General features: G+C 58.4%; 2 protein-coding genes across 3 annotated transcripts in view; both read left to right on the plus strand.

The window, feature by feature from the left end:
* LOC116827285 (choline/ethanolamine kinase-like) overlaps positions 1 to 2,745 on the plus strand; it is a 29,683-nt gene extending 26,938 nt beyond the window's left edge. The window contains exons 7-9 of the mRNA XM_032784689.2: positions 612 to 718; positions 1,038 to 1,119; positions 1,658 to 2,745. Of these exons, the coding sequence (XP_032640580.2) occupies positions 612 to 718; positions 1,038 to 1,119; positions 1,658 to 1,714 (246 nt within the window). The 3' untranslated portion in view covers positions 1,715 to 2,745. The remainder of the gene's footprint in view (positions 1 to 611; positions 719 to 1,037; positions 1,120 to 1,657) is intronic.
* An 86-nt stretch (positions 2,746 to 2,831) lies between these two features.
* LOC116827284 (kelch repeat and BTB domain-containing protein 13-like) lies at positions 2,832 to 9,290 on the plus strand. 2 transcript variants are annotated; one of them, XM_032784687.2, is made up of 4 exons: positions 2,832 to 3,837; positions 5,012 to 5,737; positions 7,287 to 7,587; positions 8,331 to 9,290. In XM_032784687.2, the coding sequence occupies exons 1-4, from the start codon at positions 3,538 to 3,540 to the stop codon at positions 8,777 to 8,779; spliced, it is 1,776 nt and encodes a 591-aa protein (XP_032640578.1). In that variant the 5' UTR covers positions 2,832 to 3,537; the 3' UTR covers positions 8,780 to 9,290. The 2 variants fall into 2 exon arrangements, with proteins under 2 accessions (XP_032640578.1, XP_074920103.1); XM_075064002.1 differs by having other exon boundaries at positions 3,760 to 3,837; positions 4,279 to 5,737.
* Positions 9,291 to 20,496: the final 11,206 nt, after the last annotated feature.

Raw genomic sequence — 20,496 nt, forward strand, 5'->3', positions numbered from 1 at the left:
AGCTCCTTTTCCAGGCCAGGAGGTCACCTGATCCCTTTGTCTCCAACACTTTCAGCTGGTACCTTTGCAGAGGAGGGGCCCAGGCCATCAGTTGCTAGGAGACAGAGTGCCCGGCAGTTAGGTGCACTGGCCCTTTGCTCTGCCAATACTTAAGAACTGCCTAGGGGACACTGAGGCACCAACACAGTATTCAGAGCAAACATTAAGAACAGTCCCAGTTCGTCACACCCCTTGCAGCCTGTGTGCCCTGTGCTGTCCCCCTGCCAATATCCCATGCCTCCTCACCTGGCCTGCAGGCAGGGCGCTGTGAGGAATGCAGCCTCTCTGCCTCCCTCTCCGTGGCTGGCTGCTCCGCCCCTGAGCCGGCTGCCCACTCTTCTGGGTCCACAACAGTCTCTGGTGCATAAAAGGTGAAATTGCAGTGCCTCCCCAGCAGAATCTATCATTCTGTGGGGGACATGAATTCTGTGCACGCGCAGTGGTGCAGAATTCTCCCAGGAGTACCCAGCTGGGCAGGTAGGCAGAACCCTAGTTTCTCCATCCCCTGTACACCCCAGCTCCCCACGCTGTGTTCGGGGCCTGAGACTGAGACTTGCTTGCTCTTCCTGCAGCTCCACTTCATCCGGCACTACCTGTGGGAGGACTCGGGGCGGCCCGGGGACACCACGCACGGGGAGCAGGCCCGCATTGAGGAGGAGATGCTCACTGAAATCAGCCGGTGAGTGAATGACTGGGGGCAGCAAGGGGAGACCCTCCCGTTTCCCCCACACGGAGCGGGTGAAGGGGGACCCCCACCCTGCTGCCCTCGTCAAGGACAGATCCTCTTTTTAAAGAGCCCTTCAGTGCAGTCAGGTATCTGTTGCAGGCTCCTTCTCCCAGCCTTTCTGCACAGCCTGGGGGTGCCCGAGGGGCTCTGGAAGGGAAGCCAGGTGCCCTGGGGACTGGGGGGGCTGTGCAGGCTTGGGGTGGAGTCTGGGACATGGCACAGCGGGGGGGTCTCTCCCAGCATCTCCCCAATGGCTGCTCTCTCCCCTCAGGTTTGCTCTGGCCTCTCACTTCTTTTGGGGCCTCTGGTCCATCCTGCAGGCGAAGATCTCCACCATTGAGTTCGGCTACCTGGTGAGCATGGGGCGTGCGCGACTCTGCTCCTTGACTCCCACAGGGCACTGCCCAGGGCTGCCTGCTGAGACAGGGCACAGGTCAGGGGGGCCCAGCCCGACAGCTTGGTTCGGGGTCTCAAGGGGTGTCTGTCCTAAGATCTCCCTTGCAGGGGACGGGAGGGACCTGCCCTGCTGAGCACTGTGGGTACCTGCTGCCTCCCTGTGCCAGGCCCTCAGTGCGGCTTCATGTGGGTCCTTGTGTTCTGGCTCTACCCCCACGCCTAGGGGGGCTGCGCAGGATCCCTGTTCTGGCCCTGCCCCCATGCCTGGGGGGGCTGCGTGGGGCGACTGGGCTCCCCTGCCCCCATGCCTAGGGGGGCTGCGCAGGATCCCTGTTCTGGCCCTGCCCCCACGCCTGGGGGGGCTATGTGGGGCGACTGGGCTTCCCTGCCCCCCACGCCTGGGGGGGCTGCGCAGGGTCCCTGGGTTCTCCTGCCCCCACACCAAGGGGGTTCTGGGGGGTCCCTGCCCCAGCCTGACACTCTCTCCCTGTGCAGGATTACGCGCTGTGCCGGTTCCAGGCCTACTTCCAGCAGAAGGCGCAGTGCCCGTGACCGTCCCGGCTCTGCCTGCGCTGCGCTCGCCTGCCTCAGGCCCCCGGGCTCGCGGTGCCGCAGATACGTGGGGCCTGGCTGGAGCAGCACAGTGGCTCCTCCCTGCCAAGGGGACAGCAGCTGGCAAGGACCCCAAGGGACCAATGCCCCCAGACCAGCCTCCCTTGCCCCGTGGGGCAGGGGGCTGCTCTGGCTGGCCAGTGAGCAGGGGTGGGGTTTGGGGGTCTCTCTGCAGGCATTTGGGGGCAGGGCTGGGCTGGGCTGTCAGGGAGGGAAACTGTTCATGTTCCGGTTTGGGGAGTGAAGGTGCATGTGTGAGGATTCCCACCCCCTTCAGAGTGGGATGTGTGGGGCCGGCTCTCCCCACTGCCCATTGGCGGATGTTGTGTGTGGCCGTGGGGCTCCCGCTCAGCAGGGCGGCTGCAGCCTTGGCCCCCTCTCTGGGGCCGGAGGGGCTCGGATCCCCTGGGTTCCCTGCGAGTGCCCTGGGGGCTGCACACTGGGAGGTGAGGCCTGGGAGCTGAATTTGCCGCACGTGCGTCTGCCTCTGTCCCTGCATCTCTGTCTCCCCTGGCCTGCGGCGCTGCCCAGCTCTGCCGCCCTAGTGCCCTTCCTGCCTGCCGATGTAACCTGGGATCCCCTGGGGCTCAGCGAGCGTGGGCTGCAGGGGGGAGACCTGGGTGCTCTGCCCCTGCCCCCCGCAGGACCCTTTTCTGGAGAAGCTGGGGGCGTTTGTAGGGCAGTGCTGGCATGGCTCTAGCGCCTCTCCCATTGCTGGGAATGAGGGGTGGGCTCTAGCGGGGTGTCCCCTGCTCCGGCTGGGGGAAGGGGTGGGGGAGCGTGTCCGGCAACCCTGCCCCAAAGCTCCTTCCTGCTTGGGCCCCGTGGTCGGAGCTCTGCACTCACTTTCTCTGCCAGTCCCCAGTGCTTGCTGCTGCCATCCCCTCGGAGCTGAGCCTGGGCAGGGCCCTCCACTGCCCAGCAATGGGCTGTGAACTCTGCACTCAGACCAATAAATGCCTGGCACTGTCTGCCTGTGTCCGTCTGGCCGTCCCTCCTCCTGCCCAGGGCACTCAGAGTCCTGGGGGTCGGCTGCCAGGCCAGGGCAGTGGGGGGGTTCAGGCCTACATATGGACACTGACGCTGGCAGAGGGAGGGGAGGCTGGCGCCATCAGACCCTTAGTGTGCTTGGGAGAGGCGCAGCGTAGCCCTAATGCCCTGGCCCCTGTGGGGGCAGCGCCCAGCTCTGGCAGTATGGAAGGGGGCAGCGTGTTTGGATCCATCGCGGCCCCCGCCAGCTGTGGCACTGTGCTGCTGGGCCCACTGGCGTGCTGGTGCTCCTCGGCTACCAGCCGGTGCGGCATGGCCGCGATCCGCTGTGGTGCCTGCTCCTGCCTGGGGCGGGCTCCGCAGCCATGTCTTGCTGTCCCCAAGATTAGCCTGCTGATCCCGGCTGCATCGGTGACAGGAAGGCCAAAGGCTGGGGTGCCACCCACTGCCCGCTCTGCCTGACTCTGTTCCCTGCCCAGCCTGCAGGAGCTGCTTGTGGAGCCTGGGCGCTCCCCTTCCCGTGCTGCTCCGCTTGGCCAGAGGCCCTGCTGCCCGCGCGCTGGCATGGGACACCGATGGGCTGGGGCCTAGGCAGGCTCAGCTTTCCTGCTCGCTGGCTGGGAGCAGGTTAAAAATAGCTTGGCCCTCCTTCCTGCTCTGAGATTCCTGTAGCTGCCTGGGCCTGTGCTACCCAGAGCGCCCAGCACCACCGGCTGCTCCACGCTCGGCCGGGGCAGAGCTGCGGGACGTGCCTGCAGGAGCGGCCGCTGACCATGCCCCGCAGGGCGCTCTGTGCCACTCTGCGCAGCCAGAGATGGGGGGGCGAAGGCTTGTGGGCTGCAGCCTGGCACACCGTGACTCACCGCCCGAGGGCTGTGGCTGGCTGGGCTCTGAGCTGCCTCCTGTGCTTCCTTCGCACCCTGACGAGCTTCTTCCTGCTGCCCAGCAAGGGACCAGGCAGCCTGGCACCACGGGCAGAGCCCTGGGAGAGCAGCCCTGAGCAGAGGGTCTACTGGAGCCGAGGGGCAGGGCTGCCCCTCATTACTGTCCAGACGGATCCCTGTGCCTTCCAGGTATGCTGTCCAAAATGCCACCTTCCTGGTGCTGTGCCAGTCACTCCCGGGGCCTGCTCCCCCAGGGGCCCCGCGGAGCTGGGGTGGGCTGCAGCCCCCACAAATGCCATTGCACAGGCTGCGTGTTACTGCTTGGGGGCCTGGGCATCCTGCAGGGCAGGGTACACTCTGGGGCCCTGGGCCCCATACCCATGAGCTAAGCCCTGTCCTGTGAGCGGGCTGGGACTGGGTGCATGCAGCGCCACCGCCTCAGCCTGCCATCCCTGGCTCTGGCAGGGCCTGTGCCCAGTGGAGCAGAGCGTCCCGCGAGCCCCTCCCCATTGGCGCGAAGGGGGCTGGGTCTCCACTGGGGCTCTGTGCCCAGTGGCTTTCAGCCTAAAGCACCTGTTGGGTCCTCTCTGCCCTTGTCCCTGGGTGAGCCAAGGTGCCCTCATGCTGCAGGTCCCAGCCTCCACCCGCATGGATTCCTGCTGGCTGCCACCCTCATGGGCCAGGCCTGGCTTTCTGTTGGTGGGGCCGTGCCACCTCTGCAGCCCCACAGGCCTGTGGTGATGGGCTCATCCCGGTGATGGGCCGGGCTGGGCCTGAGAACGCACCAGGGCCCAGCCCAGCCTGGGCCCCGACAACTGGCTGGCTGAGACCACGGAGGCATGGATGGGTCTGCAGCCCCTGCCTGGAGATGCCCCTCTTGTGCTGTGGGGCGAGGCCTGGGCTGTGCTCAGTGGCTACCCTCAGGTCAGTGTGTCAAGCGGGGGCCCTGGTCTGGGGTGATGAGACCAGGGCCAAGGACCCTGCTACCCCAGACCTACCCCCTCCCAGCTGGGAACAGCTCCCCATGCCCAGAGCCTGTAGCACCAGGGAGCAGGCATGAGAGGAGCCCCTGCCTAGCAGTTCCCCCTTGAGCCCCATCCCCTCTCATTTCCCCCCATCCCTTGTCCCCAGCCTGCCTCTGCCCCAAGGAGCTGCTGATGCGGCCCCACTGCCTGCGGGCAGAGGCTGGGGCAGGCCGAGCCTCACAGGGGCCTGGCACCTGCTGGGGATAAATGGACAGAAGTCTGTACATGTTCTGCCTCCAGGGAGCTGGCATCCCCCTGCCCTAGCCCCTTCCCCTTCATGGCATTGCCCCCAGCCCGACTCCCTGCCCAAGCTGGGCTAGGTCTCTTGGTGCCCGCAGGTGGAGCTGGCCCGGCTGGCTGAGGAGAGCATGTATTTTGGGGCGCTGGCCCGCTCCCAGATGCAGGAGGCTGCAGAGAGGTGGCTGGTGCTGGAGCATGTCCCATCGGGCGCCTTCCGCGCCATCCTAGAGTTTGTCTTCCTGGAGCACTTTGGGCTGGGCGAGGAGGAGCTGCTGCCCGCCATCCAGGCTGCCAGCTACTTGCTGGTGCCCTCCTTCCTGGAGCAGTGCTGGCTGGCCCTGCGCCCCCTCCTGTGCCCCCACAACTGCCTGTCCTACCTGCGCTTTGCCGAGGCCATCGGCTGCCCGGAGATGCGGGCTGTGTTGTGCCAGTACCTGAGCGCCCAGCTCCTGGAGCTGGCACCTGTCACGGGGCAGCTGGCCCCGGCGCTGCTGGAGGAGCTGGCAGGGCTCCGGACGCGGGGCCCCCAGCAGCTGTGTGTGCTCCGCAAGGAGAACCTGAGGGCCCCGGCCACCTCCGCCACGGAGCCCCTGCATGGCCTCTACTGCCTCCCCCTAGCCCAGGGGGGCACCTGGCACCGGGCCACCGGGCTGCCTTTCCGGGCCGACAAGTGGAGCTTCAGCACCGCCCAGCTGCTCAACTACCTGTTCCTCATCGGCGGCTACCGGGAGCGCCGCGGAGCCCGCGGGTTCGCCTTCCGCATGGCGGCCTTCCGCTACAACCCGCTGGCTGGCTGCTGGCAGCCCACCGCCCCGCTGCTGAAGGTTAGTGCCCTGGTATCCCCGTGCCCTGGTACCCTCCTACTGCTCCCTCCCCCACCGCTGGCAGCCCACCGCCCCACTGCAGAAGGTCAGTGCCCTGGTACCCCCGTGCCCTGGTACCCTCCTACTGCTATAGATCCCTCATCCAGCACCGCCGCCCACCACCCGCTCGTGGTTAGTGCCCCGTGCCCTGGTGACCCCCTGTCACAGACTCGGGCCTGGAACTGCTCTGTATGAAGCCAGCCAGGACTCAGGCACTGGGACACCCCCAGGGCAAGGAGCCTTTCCACCTATGGCCTTCCTGGGACTGACCTGGGAGCACTCAGCCCCCTGTTCCCGCTGTGCACTTCCCCTTGGCAGGGCTTCTGGGGCGGGACTCCTGGGGAAGCCAGAGGGGTCCTGCCCCCCCACCCCCCAATCCACAGTCAGTCATGACTCCCAGCCAGCATGTGACACAGGCGGATTGTTAGTTGATGGGAACAGAGCTTGTTACCCAGAAAGCAGGGACTTTCAGCCAAGTCCATCTTGGGGACCCCCGGCGCATGGTGCCCCTGGACTCCCCACTCCGGGTCCCAAACAGGAGACTGACTCCTCCAGCGGCCCGACCTCTGCCATGCCCACTGCCCATCCTCTGGTCTGTCTCGCTTCCAGGGCAAAGTGTCACCTGGCCACATCCCCCTCCTGGGTCTCCGGTTATGAAGGGCACTGGCTATCACCTACTTGTAGGCAGCTGGAGGTGCCTCACCTGCCCCCAAGGGCCTCAGCAAAAGTCACAGACCCTTATCCCCACCACCGTGGCATCAGTGCAATACACAGGGAAACTGAGGCGCACAGTATTCATGCAGAACACTAAGACTCAGGCTCACATACAACATGATGAGGGGAACCCTGCCCCACGCTTCATCACATGCCTGCCCCTGTTCTCTCACCCAACACTGAAGGTCAGTGCCCTGGTACCCCTCACCCCTCTGGTACCGCTTCCTCACCCACCACCCCGTGCTGCTAGAGGTCAGTGGCTGGTACCCTGGTACCCCCCCTCCTGCTACCGCTCCCTCACCCAGCACTGGCAGCCCATCCCCCACTCATGGGCAGTGCCCTGGTACCCCCATGTCTGTACCCCCACAGTACAGCTCTCTCACCCACCACTGGCAGCCTCCTACCCTGCTGCTAAAGGTCAGTTCCCTGGTACCCCCGTGCCTAGTATCCCTCCCCCCTGCTACAGATCCCTCCCCCAGCACTGGCAGCCCTCTGCCCCCTCCCTGCTGGCACTCGCTGGCTCCCCTGTGAAGGCCCCATTCTGAGGGCCCCTGGTACTTGCAGCTGGATGGGATGTGGGACCAGCTGCCCCAGGCTTGGAGCCTCCCAGGCCCATGCTCCCACCCCCAGTTCTCAGCCTGGATCCCCAGGGCCAGGTGCTGCACCCCCGCTCCCGCCCCGGGAGCTGCATGGCGTGGGGCTGGGCTCGGCCTGCTGCATCCAGACACCAGGGTCAGGGGCTCCCGGCGGGGTCAGCCCTGAGTTCCTAGACCCCTGCCCCACTCTCTCCTGGCAGCGCCGGCGGCACTTCAGCACAGCGGTGGTGGGACAGCGGATTTACGCCATCGGGGGCTGGTATCTGGACACACTCCTGGCGCCGGATGGCGGCACGGCTCTGTATGCGGCCGTGGAGCGCTATAACCCCTGGAGCAACTCGTGGGCCTTCGTCTCCTCGCTGCCCCTCACCGACTTCACCTTCGCCCTCTCGTTGTCCCACGACCTGCCACTCTGCGCGGCTCACGCCGACAGCATCTACGCCCTGGGCAGCGTGCAGAGGACGGGCGAGAAGCTGCTGCTGCGTTATGATGTCGGGGCAGGTGAGCAGAGCCAGCGCCTGGCACTGCCCGGGCAGGGCCCCAGCCGCCCCAGGGAGAGAGGCCCAGCCCCAGGGCCCAGCTGTGCCACACAGAGCCTCGTCCCCATCTCCAGCCGTCTGCTCCTCCCTGCAGCTGGGCTGCGATCAGAGACGGGCGAGTCCCTGGCCCGTGCCCCTTGTCTGCTGCTGGGCTCTCTCAGGGAGCCTCCCAGCTCCCAGACCGCTGGGCCTCGCAGGGTGCAGAGGGAAGAGGGAGGAGGCTGGGGGTGGGCATTGGTCGATGGGCAGGGTGAGGCTGGGGTAAGGGTGGGGGTGAGGAAGGGTGAGGGGTGGGTCAAGGTCCAGGTAGAGTGGGGACAGGTGGGGGAGAGGCTGGGGTTAGGTGAAGGATGGGCAGGGGTGAGGCTGGGTGTGGACGGGGTGGGGCGAGGTGAGATCTGGCAGAGTGAGGACAGGTGTGGGGGTGGACAGGGTGAGGATGGGTGTGGTGGGGGGNAGGGACCAATACTCTTGTTGGGATTCTTTTTGTTCCTGATATAAAATAAGTGGTTTTGACAGATTTTTCCTTTCCACAGAAAGAAAAACTTAAAAATAAGTGTGGGGGTGGGTGGGGAGAGTGCACAGGGGTGAGGATGGAGGGACAGGTGTGGGGGTGGGCGGGATGGGGAAGGATCCAGGCCAGGTGGGCAAGGTCTGGACTGATGTGGGGACGACGCCAGTCCGACCCGCGCTCTCTTGTTGCAGACACGTGGCAGGAGCTGCTCCCAACGCTGACACGAGCCGACGCCGACCTGCCCGGCCTCTATTTCCTGGGGGGCTCGGAGCCCCTGTACGTGGTGGGGGGCAATGCCCAGGAGAACGTGGTGATTTCCTTCAGCGCAGGGGCCCAGCTCTGGGGCCCCGCGCGGAGCCTGCCCAAGTGCACCCTGGCGGGGCAGGGCGTGGCCCTGGGCAGCCGCCTCTTCATGGCGGCGCCAGAGCTGGGCACGGTGCTGGCCCTGGAGCTGGGCTCGCTGGCTTGCTGCCCGCTGCCTGCCCCGCCCTTCCCCCTCTCCTATGAGGCCCTCTTCTTCCTGCACTTCCCCGTGCCCCCCTCGCCCCGTGGGGAGCTGGGCAGTGAGCTGGGGCAGGTGGGGGCCAGCGGGGGCACTGAGGACACCCTCCCCCTGGTGGGCAGGACCCCCTCGTGGTGAGCCCGGGGTTCACGCTCTGCAACAAGTGGTGGGTGGCACATGCAGGGGACGGGGCGCTCATCTGCCCACTGATGACATGCTGGCTCGTTAAGGACCCGGCACCGGTGCCACGTGGCTGCTGCGGCTGCTCCCCAGCGTTTACACCTGTGGCGGGTTCTCAGGCCAAGGCTGGACAGAGGCCGGCACAGGAGCCCGGGGGTGGCCCGATGTGATGGAGTAGGGGCTGTCTGTGTGGGGGATGGGAGAGCAGGGGAGGACTTTAGGGGATGGACAATACCCGGAGCCTGTAACCTGAGCTAGGTAAGGGTAGGGAAGGTCAACACCTTGGCTGGGGAAGGAAGACAAAGGAAGCGGTTGGCAGGAGGGAAGTTTTTTTGAGTTGGGGTTTGGGGCTGTGTGGGCGGAATTCAGGGAATCCTAAGCTGGGATCCAAGCACCCTGAACCCCCAGAATGACTCGATTGAGGGGTCCTGTTTGTGCCTCCAAGCTCTGTTGTAACCTGCGTTCGTGTTGTCCAATAAACCTTCTGTTTTACTGGCTGGCTGAGAGTCACTGAGAGTCCCAAGAAGAGGGGTGCAGGGCCGGCCTCCCCCAGACTCCATGACAACTCAGTGTCCATGTCATAGTCCTGTAGGAGCAGGCTCCACCTCAGGAGCTTGGCGTTGGCTCCTTTCATCTGGTGCAGCCAGGTCAGGGGAGAGTGGTCGGTGTACACGGTGAAGTGTCGCCCAAAGAGATATGTAAGCATGCGTAAATAAAAGAACAAAGAAAAAAAAAAAGAGATATGGCTCTAGCTTCTTAAGGCCCACACCATGGCAGCATTCCTTCTCGATGGCCGCATAGTTTGCTCCCGGGGTAGCAGCTTCTTGCTCAGGTAAACGATGGGTGTCTCTCCCCTTTTCATCCTCCTGCATTAACACCGCCCCAGTCCCGTTGTCTGAGCGTCGGTGAACACCATAAAGGGTTGTCAAAATCTGGGTTGCGCAGAACTGGGCCACTGACCAGAGCTCCTTACGCTCCGGAAAGCCTCCTGGCGCTGCTCATTTCCAGATCACTTTGTCTGGCTTCCCCTTTTGCAGAGCTCAGTGAGGGGGCCGGCTACGGCACTAAAGTGGGGCCGAACCTTCGATAGTACCCGCCATCCAATAAAGGCCTGGACCTGCTTCTTGGTTTGGGGAGCGGGCCAGTCTCTGATCACCTCCACCTTGGCTGGTTCCGGCTTCAGGCAGCCGCTCCCCACCGATGGCCCAGGTAGTACGTCAGCATCCCCACTTGCACTTCTCAGCCTACAGTTAACCCAGCCTCCTGGATTCGGTCCAGGACTTGTGTAACTTGGGACACGTGTTCCTCCCAGGTCTGGCTGAAGACGCAGATGTCGTCAATATAGGCCACGGCAAAACTCTCCATCCCCGCAGTAGCTGATCCACCAGGCGCTGAAGGTGGCCGGCGCTCCCTTGAGGCCAAAGGGCAGGGTCAGAAACTCGTAGAGCCCCAGAGGGGGATAAAGGCCGATTTCAGCCTGGCATCTGCGTACAGCGGCACTTGCCAGAAGCCTTGGTAAGATCCATGGTAGTGAGGTACCGAGCACCTCCCAGCTTGCTAGGAGCTCGTCAGGCCTGGGCATGGGTAGGCATCAGATACAGTGATGGCATGAGCTTTCGATAGTCCACACAGAACCGAATTGACCCATCCCTTTTGGGGACCAGCACCACTGGCGAGGCCCAAGGCTGGAAGACTGCTGGATCACCCCCAAAGCCAGCATGTCCCTGACTCTCTTCCAGATCCTGGGCAGTTTTACCAGTGACCGAAAAGGGAGCATCTTATAGGGGGATGTGACCCGGTCTCCACCGGTGGACAAGTCAAATTAGTGCGTCCAGGCTGGTGGAAAACAGCTGTCGGTACAGATGCAGCACCCCTCTGATCTCAGTGTGCTGGGCCCTGGTCAGCTGATCAGAGAGGGGAACGCCTCCAGGGGGGAACCAGCTTTTTGTCCAGGGAATAGATCCACTAAGGGGTTATCTCCCACTTCTCCAATGTCCACACACAGCCAACACCACATTTCCCTGTCATAGTATGGTTTCATCATGTTCACATGGTACACCGACGGTGATGTGCCGGCTTGACAGCTCCACCACATAGTTTACCTCATCAGTGCTTGATTACCTTGAAGGGTCCTTCCCAGGCGTCCTGGAGTTTGTTTTTCCTCACGGGGATAGACCATCACCTGATCCCGGTGGCAAAGGCACGGGCCGGGCCGTGCGGTCATACCGACCTTCTGCTTCCTCTGGGCTCGGCGCAGATTCCCCTGGCCAGGCCCATGAGCTCGCCAGTCTTTCCCGGAAGGTCAGGACATACTCCACCACTGACTCTCCCTCGGGAGTGGCCTTCCCCTCCATTCATCTCTCATCAGGTCTGGGGCCTGTGACGATGTGGTTCTGGCGGGACCCACTGTGAGTGCCAATTCAGCGCAATTGCTCAAACAGGGCAGTCACAGCTCAAGGCTGGGGTTTTTCCACCTCTACGCAACCAAACAGCCAGACAAAAGACTCAGTTTCAACCCACTGGCTAACTGCAAGTCACACCAGGCCAATGCTCAAACAGGGCAGTCACAGCCCAAGGCTGGGTTTTTTCCACCTCTAAGGCAAACCAAACCAGCCAGACAACAGACTTCGGTGTCACCCCTCTGGCTAACCAAGTCACACAAGCAATTTCCTTAGACACTCCAGTCTCCCAGTATCACCACCAGTCCCACACGTCCTGGGGATGAATGGTTATGAAAACCAACACCCCAGTAAAAGAAAAAGGTTCTCTCGATCCCAAAGGACAAGCCCCAGACCCAGTTAATATACACCTCAGATCTTACCCACAAATCACGCTGTTGCCAATCCTTTAGAATCTAAAATCTAAAGGTTTATTCATAAAAGGAAAAAGATAGAGATGAGAGCTAGAATTGGTTAAACTGAATCAATTACATACAGTAATGGCAAAGTCCTTAGTTCAGGCTTGTAGCAGTGATGAAGTAAACTGCAGGTTTAAATCCAGTCTCTGGAGAACATCCCCCGCTGGATGGGTCATCAGTCCTTTGTGCAGAGCTTCATTGTAGCAAAGTCCCTCCAGAGGTAAGAAGCAGGATTGAAGAGAATGGAGATGAGGCCTTTGCCTTATATAGACTTTTCCAGGTGTAAGAACACTCTTTGTTCCTACTGTGGAAAGTTACAGCAAAATGGAGTTTGCAGTCACATGGGCCAGTTTCTGCTACACTTGCTGAGTCACAGGCGTATTCGCCTTCTCTCAATGGGTCAATTGTGTAGGTGATGGTCCTTAATGGGCCATCAAGCAGGCTAAGCAGAGCTGACACCAGCTTGTCTGGGTGTCACCCAGTAAACTGCAGCACCAAATTTGAAATACAGACAGTATACAGCCAATATTCATAACTTCAACTACAGAAATGATACAGACATACAGACAGCATAATCATAACCAGTAACCCTAACCTGGTCTTAGACACCTTATATGACCCCCTTTACATAGGATTTGGTGCCACTACAGGACCTTGGTTGCAACCCATGTTCTATATGGTCCCAGTTTATATCAATAACGTCACACCCCCAAACGCAAAATTGATGCAGGAAGGGATGTCACAGACATTGCTGACTGCATCCCAAAAGCTCCCCATCCCTGGGTCTGTCTCGCTACAGCCAGTGTTGGGTTAGAAGCCATATCAGTGTATAACAGAAATGGTTTACCAAAGTCATGTTCAATAACATGATTGAATCTTTTTTACAAACTCAAGGCAAAACTTAGTTTAGGATTCCTGTATGTTTTACCTGATCCTGCCAAGAGCTAAAGGAACTAGCTATTTTATCTATACAAGCTCTGGCAAATGTTTGGAACCCAACTAACATCAAGTCGATGTAGCTATTAATGTTGTTCATAGTACAGGAATCTTGGCATTTAGCCATGCAAGCAATATGGTGGTGTGCCTCAGTTTCCCTTTTCCACACAGCTCATCAGGTCTGGAATGTCTTTTCCCCTGTGAAAAGTTTCAATACTGTTTACAGGCATTAACTGTGAAACATTAGCATAGCAAGGCCTTTTAACATAAAGTGTGTTCTCATGTGCTGCTTTCAACACGTTCAAGGGACTTTCCATAGGACTGGGCACATTGTACATTCTTACAATTCTTGGTAACAGCAACACATTAGTTACAAAAATTACCATTAGCAACAACAACAAATTTATTGCAAGTGTCAATTTACAATCATGTTTGTCATGCCAGACCCTTGGATTAATACCACGGAGTTTGGGCATTTTAGAGTTAACCTGTGGCTTCCCTTTGCAAAATTCAGTTTTCTGTTTTCTTCTGCAGGATTAAACCCTGATTTTTCTTGCTTACTCAAATTCACTGGCTGATGGGGTGGGCTCTCTTTGGTAACAGCTATTAGCAAGTCTTTCTTCTTCCTGCCAGTGAGGTGATTTGCATCAACACAGACACTAGCTTTTAGATTTTCAGCTGCTGCCCATTTCAAGGCTGGACTCTGTTTTACAGAGATACCACACAAATCCAAAGGGTTTGAGGGTGAGAGTTTGTTTGCTCTTCCCTGCATCCTCAAGTGCTTAGACATAAAACCGTTTAGCTCTGAAACACCAGTAACCCCATTTCTCCTCAGACCCTGAAGCACAGACTGCTCACTTACAGAATTAGCATGGAGACAGTCCTGTCCCAACATCACTGTCTTCCCAACAAGCTGGCCACACACAGCCACGGAGTTATAGGGCTGCTCAACTTTCTTAACAGCTTCTAGTCCATCTGAGACCTTCTTAAAGCTACCCCCACTGGATCTTTCAAAAGGAAAATCATTGGATCCATTAACAACAGAAAACTTTTGGCTGTTAGGAACTAAAACTTCCTTGATAAAATCACTTTCACACCCTTTAGTTGCTGTAAACTGCTTGCAAAGGCTACCATGAGGATCCCTTTCCCTATGAGATTCTCTAAGCAGCAGTCCATCCTTCTCAGAAATTCTGCCCTTCCCTGCTTCACCTAGGGCTTGCTCTAAAGGAACACTTTCCCGATCCACAACAGACTGTTTCTGGGTCTTACTTACATTCATGATCACCTTTGGCCCATCAGGCAGATTCCTACACAATTCCCTTTCAGGCCACCTTATAGACTTTCTAGCTAACAGGTTTGAAGCATTCTCCTTCCCTTGGCCATGAACAAGTTCAGGAATCTTTTCCTTCTTGCTACAAGTTGTCAGTAGGTAACACAATTAACTCACCTTTTTGCTGTCCTTGTGCCCTGGCCAGGGTATCACCCTGCTCAGACAGAGCTGCTACACCCTTTTCCAACCACACATTAGCAACTGGCAAACTACAAGCACCAGAATTGTCTGGTCTCTGGGACTTTGCTAAGACACTAACTGGATGCAACCTAGTTACAGTGCCATTCTCCCCAGCAGACACAAACTTAGGACCATTCCCTTCCTGGGCTTTAGCTGATGAATTTACAACCAACTCTGAGACAACTGAATCACCCTCTCAACCATCACAGGCTGAAAGGCACCTTCTGTCTGCTCCACAGACACAGAAAAGACTGGAGACACATTCTCCTTCCAGACACACAGCTTGGGATTTCATTTCCCTTGTCCCAGCACACAGGGCTGTTCACAGACAACTGCTTGGAGACCGAGGTAGCTTCCTCCATAGGCAAGTCAATACCCCTGACAGACACAGGCACATTTCCTTCACTGTCACATTTCTCCACACAGGAAACAGGTAAGGATAGGGACACTCATCTTCCACTATCCTTGTCTTCCCAAACTGCTGACTAGACAAAGCCATCAGCTCACAAGGCTGCCTAGGCTCATCCAAACTTTCCCTACCAGGCACATTGCCACTCCCAACAGATAAGCTGCTGCTTTTTTCACTACACTGAGCTACTTTCAGCAAATCACAGTTACCCATTTCAGGTTCACTTTTACAAGCTGTACTAGCCACCAATCATCACCCATCACAAATCTACCCTTCCTTCCTCAGTTAGGGCTTCCACCTGACCATTTACTTGAATCTGCTCCTGAGAAACATTTTCCTCCCCAATGAGATCTTTTTGCTCTTGATCTAACTCCAGATTCACTTCTGAGACATCAGACAGACATTCAGAAACTCCATTCACAGACACACTGCTTTCTGCACAGACAAACCTTTGGACCAACCCTCCTCAGGCCCATTCCCCCAATAGACACAAAAGATCATTCCTGTCCTGAAAACTGCTACCTGAACTGAACAAAGCTTTAACATTTCAACCCAATTAAAAGATCTTTAGGCAATAACTTTCTTACCCCAGCTATAACTTTGCTTAGCTTGCATTCCATTCGAGGTGGATTCTGGCTAAAGGCACAGACAGTAAACTCATAGAGGATCACAACATTCACACTCTGATTTGATAAATAATCTTCCTCTTGACCAGATCTGCTTTAACAAGAGTGATGTTAGATGCCATAATTTGCCCTAAACAGCTTTTACCATTGACTTTTACACTCTCTATGAATTTTCCATTACCACTCCCATACATTAGCACTGGCAACTTTATGGCTCCACCTCTCTACTGAACACACAGTAACAGCATTGACATAAAAGGTGGCAGTGTTGGGGTACATTTGGTTACACCCAGACAACTGCTCAGAGTTATACAACATACCAACATTGTTATAAACTGAAATTTCAAGAGGATACAGTTTCTGCTTTTCTTCCCTTGCTTTTTGACTTGGAGCTGAAGTCTGGCAGTTTCTTGTTGCATCTGTGAGTCTCTTGTTCCAGCTCCTTTGCCTCTGTCGAGCTTTTTCCTCAGCAGCCAGAAGCTCCAGATCCCCAGAGCTCTTTTTCTCAGCAGCTTCCAGCTCTCTTCAGCAGCCTTTCTCCAGCTGGGCCACGTGGGCTTGCTTCTCTTTCATTCGAATTTCCTGCCAGTTTTTGCTCATGTTCAAACTGCAGGCTGTCCATCAGGGCTTGCAGTTTCATTGCTTTTGCTGATGCTTTCTGTCTCATGTCACTGATCTTTAACCAACCAAACTCTCAATCCCAAATTTCAAATTTGGATAGCGTGGGTTCTGACCCAAAGCTTAATTGACTGGTTCTGTGGATCCTGTCAGAGACTAAATCACTTAAACAGGGCAGTCCACATGCCCCAGGTTCTTGAGGTTCTCCACCTTCTAAGGCCAAACCAAACCACCAGACAAAAATGACTTTTGGTGTCACCACACATGGCTAACCGCAAGTCACACAAGCAATTCCTTAGACACTCCAGTCCTCGCCAGTACACCACCAGTGCCGCACGTAACTGGTGGATGATGGTTAATGAAAACCAACACCCCAGTAAAAGAAAAAGTCCTCGATCCCAAAGACCAAGCCCAGACAATATACACATCAGGTCAATATACAAACATCAGATCTTACCCACAAAGATCAACGCTGGTGCCAATCCTTTAGAATCTAAAATCTAAAGTTATTATTCATAAAAAAGGAAAAAAAAAAAAAGAAAAATAGAGGAAAAAAATGGAAAAAAAGCTAGAATGGTTAAATGGAATCAAGATTACATACAGTGATGCAAAAGTTCTAGTTCATGCTTGTAGCAGAATGGAGTAAATGCAGTTAAATCATCAGTCTCTGAACATCCCCGGCGGATGGGTCAACAGTCCTTTGTCCAGAGCTTCAGATGGCAGGCAAAGTCCTCCCAGAGTAAGAAGTAGGATTGAAGACCAAGAGGAGATGAGGCATCAGCCTTTTATAGCTTTTTCCAGGTGTAAGGACACTTCTCGTTTCTACTGTGGAAAGTATACAGCAAAAAGAGTTGCTAGTCACGTGGCCCAGTCTCTGCACACCGCGCCAAGTTACAAGTGTATCTATCACGCCTCCTCTTCAATGGGTAATTGTGTAGTTGATTGGTCCTTAATGGGACCAGCAAGCAGGCAAGCTGAGCTGACACCACCTTGTCTGGTGATCTTATCCCAGTAACACAGCACAAAGTTTAGAAATACAGACAGTATAATACATCCAAATATCAAACTCAACTACGGAAAATGAATACAGACACACGAGCAGCATAATCATAACCCGATAAAACCAGTAACCTGTCTTAGACAACACTTAGATGACCCCCTTTAACATAGGAATTTGGTGTCACTGCAAGATCTTGGTTTGCAAACCCCATATTCCGGATGGTCCCAGATTTATATCAATAATGTACAGGGTCCCCAAACGGACTAACATACCCAAACTCCATCCCACCCTCGAACCAGCTGGGCCATGAAATAACGGCACCAGCGTCCCCACACGCACAGCAAGCTGGAGGAAGTGGGGAGGGTGGGGGCTGTGCCCCCTGGCTTTGGCATAGGACGAGGCGTGCTGCCTGCTGAAGCCCAAGGGACACCCCCAAATCCCCGACCCAGCCCAGATCCCCATCCCCCTCTCTCCCCTGGAGCCTTGCCCTAGGCCACAGATCCAGCCCCAGAAATAGCAGCTGTAGTGGTAAAGGCAGCTGATAAATAACAATCAAAGGGCAGAAGCAGCAAATCGGGGGTGGAATGGCACAACAAAGAGGCACCAGGCTCACCCTCCCTTGCCACTAGGAACGGGCAAGCACCTGCTGGCCCCTGCGATTTCCTCCCGCCATGGTTCAGCGCCCCTGGAACTGGAGCTTGAGGGACGCCAGCCCCAAACCAAGGCTGCTCCCCCTGGTTGCACTATGGAGACCCCCACCTCCCCGTCCTGAATTGGCACTCTCAGTTGGGTCCCGCCAGAACCACATCATCACACTCCCTGCACTGGGAGTTGCTGAGTGTATTGGTGAGTGTGTCGACTTTCTTAGGGCACGGAGGGAAGGGGACGGACCTGGCCCATACCTGGGCATGCTTGCACATATATGCATGGGCACACACATGCATACACACGTACACACTCAAACACACATACATGCTCACATGTGTGCACACACACATACACACTTGCGCGCACACACCTGCTTTACTCATGTGCATGCTCACTCACATGCTTGTACACGGATGCTCACTCGCATACTGTTGTACACATGCCATGCCCCCACACATGCACATGCTCACACACGCTTGTACACACGGTCATGCATACACATGCACACGCCCACCCACCTGGCATCCCCTCCCCCCCGCAGGCTGCACTGAGTTCCCCGGCACCGTACCCTACTCAGCTGCCCCCACCCCCTGTGCTGCAGCCTGGTTAGAGCCCTGCCACGTGCCCCAAGGCCTTGGCCGGGGACTGTACTCCGGGTTCCCTCGTGGTGGCGGAGCCGAGGGAGGGGGCTGCGTGCTGCTGGCTGGCTCCAGGCTGCTCTGCAGGGAGCTGCCCCTTTGGGTCTCTGGCCTGGGGGAAGGACACTGGGTCAGTGGGGTTGGCAGGGGCTGGGGCACCTTGAGGCCAGGGCAGCTTGTCCACTTCAGCCCAGCTCTGCAGTAGCCGCACATCCCTGCACGCCAGGGAAGGTGCAGGCCTCTGGCTGGGTGGGACCTCGGGCCTCGGGCCCCACTGTGACATCCTCCCCTTCAGTACTGGTGGGGCAGGTTTTGGGCCATGTGAGGTGAGTGCAGGGGGCACCGTCACGCTCCCCGCCCCACGGTGGCTGGGAACAAGGCAGAGTGAGGAGGGTGGGGCTGTCAGGGGCCCGGCAAAGCGGAGGGGGGGACAGGGCTGGGTAGGTTTGAGCCTGGGAGAAGCTGAAGACAGAACAGCAAGGGGGGAGAGGGGTGGGTGTGGGCTGAAGGCCGGGGCGCAGTGGAGATGGTAGGGAGGGAGGCTCCCTGGTAAAGGGGTTCTCCTAGATGAAAGGCTGGGGGCTCCCCGCTGGGCAGAATGGGGTAACGCTGGGCTGGCTCTGCTGGTATGAGGACAGGGAGTCCGGGCGCCCGTGTGCGAGATGGGGGGGGAGGGTGTCGTGGGCCAGGATGATGTGTGAGACGGTCTGCGCAATGCCTGATGATAAACCAGCCTCACGGAGGGTACTGGTGAGGCAAGACAGCGTGTGTGGAGTTACTGGGGACTCTGAAAGGCGAAACTGAGGCAGGCATGCCTGTCATGCTGTGGCCTGCTGCAGGAGGGAGCCCTGGGGAGTGGCTGCCCTCTGACACCCACCTACCTAGGTCCCCATCTCCCCCTGTGCAGGGAAGGAAAGGAAGCATGGCCAGGCCTAGTCGTGCCCCTGCCTGGCTTGTGTCCTGCCAGGCTGGGGGCTGGAGGAGCCGTCTCTGGGGAGGAGCCGCCGTTCTCTGGGTAGAGCAGCTGAGCAGCAGCTGGTGCTAGAGCTAGGCAAGGCCTGGGTCGGGGCCGGGGCGGGTCAGAACGGGCAGCCACAGGCTATAGCTACCAGCTGCCTGGAGGGAGGGGCAGAAAAGGGGCATGGGGGGCTGGGCAGGGGAGGGGGCATTGTGGGCAGGGAGGTGTCCTTGGCCCTTTGCTAGCCAGGATCTCAGGCAGGCCAGGGGTGCGAGTGCGAGGGAGAGGCGGGGGTGGCCCACAGGGGCAGGATCTGATTTCCGGATGCCATTTAGGGCCGCAGGGAGGCTGGATGCCAGGTGTCCTGTTACAGGCAGCGGGGAGCTGGGTGGGCAGGGGACGCAGAGCAGCAGGTTTGAAGGACGCAGGAAGCACCGTTCCTAGGGGCTCTGCCAAGGGCAGATGTGGCGCTGACGCCTGGAGATTCGGCACCTTCTGAGCAGGTACCAGCATCTGCTGCTCGGCTCCCCGAGCAGAGCAGGGCAGGGCACGGGGCTGCTGGGCCAAGGCTGCCCTCTGCCTCAGTTGGCCTCCAGCCAACTCCAGCCTGTCCTAGCTGATTGCCAGTGACCTCGCTCGGGTGCCCTGGCTGGAACAGCCGCTGGCCATCCTGGGCGTGTTTCGGGCCATGCTGCCCCCTGCCCTCCACGTGTCCTTGGCGGGCTGGGAATGCGCTGTCCCTTTATGTGGTTCCTGCTGCTGCCGGGTTTAGGGTGCACAGATGGTGGGTTTGGATGAACGTTCCCCTTTGGCCCATGGCTGGGCTTGGCTAGGGCGGGGTGTCCTCAGCACATGTAGGGGTGCACTGTCCCTTTGGGGGGCTATGGAGGCCTGGGTTACGCTGCCCATTTGCAGCCTGTGTTCCCTGGTGTTTGGGGGTACCCCTCCCTGTGTTGGGGTCTCCTAACCTGCTGAGTTGCGGGGGCCCCCGCTGGGTTTGGGGACACGCTCGAGGTGCTGGCCCTGTGGGGGGGGCGGTGCTGGCCCTCACCTTGTTGGGGATCCCTTCGCCCCTGGGCTTGTTGCTGTCACTTGGGCTGTGTGGGCCCTTTGGCTGCTGGCCCCCAGCCAGGTCTGGCAGAGCCCCTTAGTGCAGGCCCCCCTTTCTGTGGACAGGTGCCTCCAAGGGGCTCCTGCTCTCCCCTCCCAGCCAGACTTCCCCGGCCCTTTGGCAGGGCTGATTCCCCCCAGCAGGACTGGGGGCCCGGTGCATCCTCCGCAGCCCGGGAAGGGGGGTGCAGAGTGGCCTCCCACCAGCGAGCTGGCAGCACATCCTGCTGGGGGCTCGCCTACACTGCACTCGGGAGGGAGAGAGATGGCCCCGGGCCCGTGGGACCGACCCAGCACTAGTAAAAATTGCAGGGTAGCTGCCGCAGAGCTGCCCCAGGAGACTACAGTCCCTGGGCCCTGGCAGG

This window comes from Chelonoidis abingdonii, chromosome 1 (genome assembly GCF_003597395.2).
Source record: "Chelonoidis abingdonii isolate Lonesome George chromosome 1, CheloAbing_2.0, whole genome shotgun sequence".
Classification (NCBI taxonomy): Eukaryota; Metazoa; Chordata; order Testudines; family Testudinidae; genus Chelonoidis; species Chelonoidis abingdonii.

What these genes read in the sequence shown, in the direction of transcription:
- LOC116827284 (XM_032784687.2), top strand. Translation starts at nt 3,538, where the DNA reads ATGCCCCGCAGGGCGCTCTGTGCCACTCTGCGCAGCCAGAGATGGGGG. An exon ending in CGGATCCCTGTGCCTTCCAG is followed by an intron (nt 3,838 to 5,011) that starts GTATGCTGTCCA and finishes TGGTGCCCGCAG; the next exon opens with GTGGAGCTGGCCCGGCTGGC. An exon ending in CCACCGCCCCGCTGCTGAAG is followed by an intron (nt 5,738 to 7,286) that starts GTTAGTGCCCTG and finishes CTCTCCTGGCAG; the next exon opens with CGCCGGCGGCACTTCAGCAC.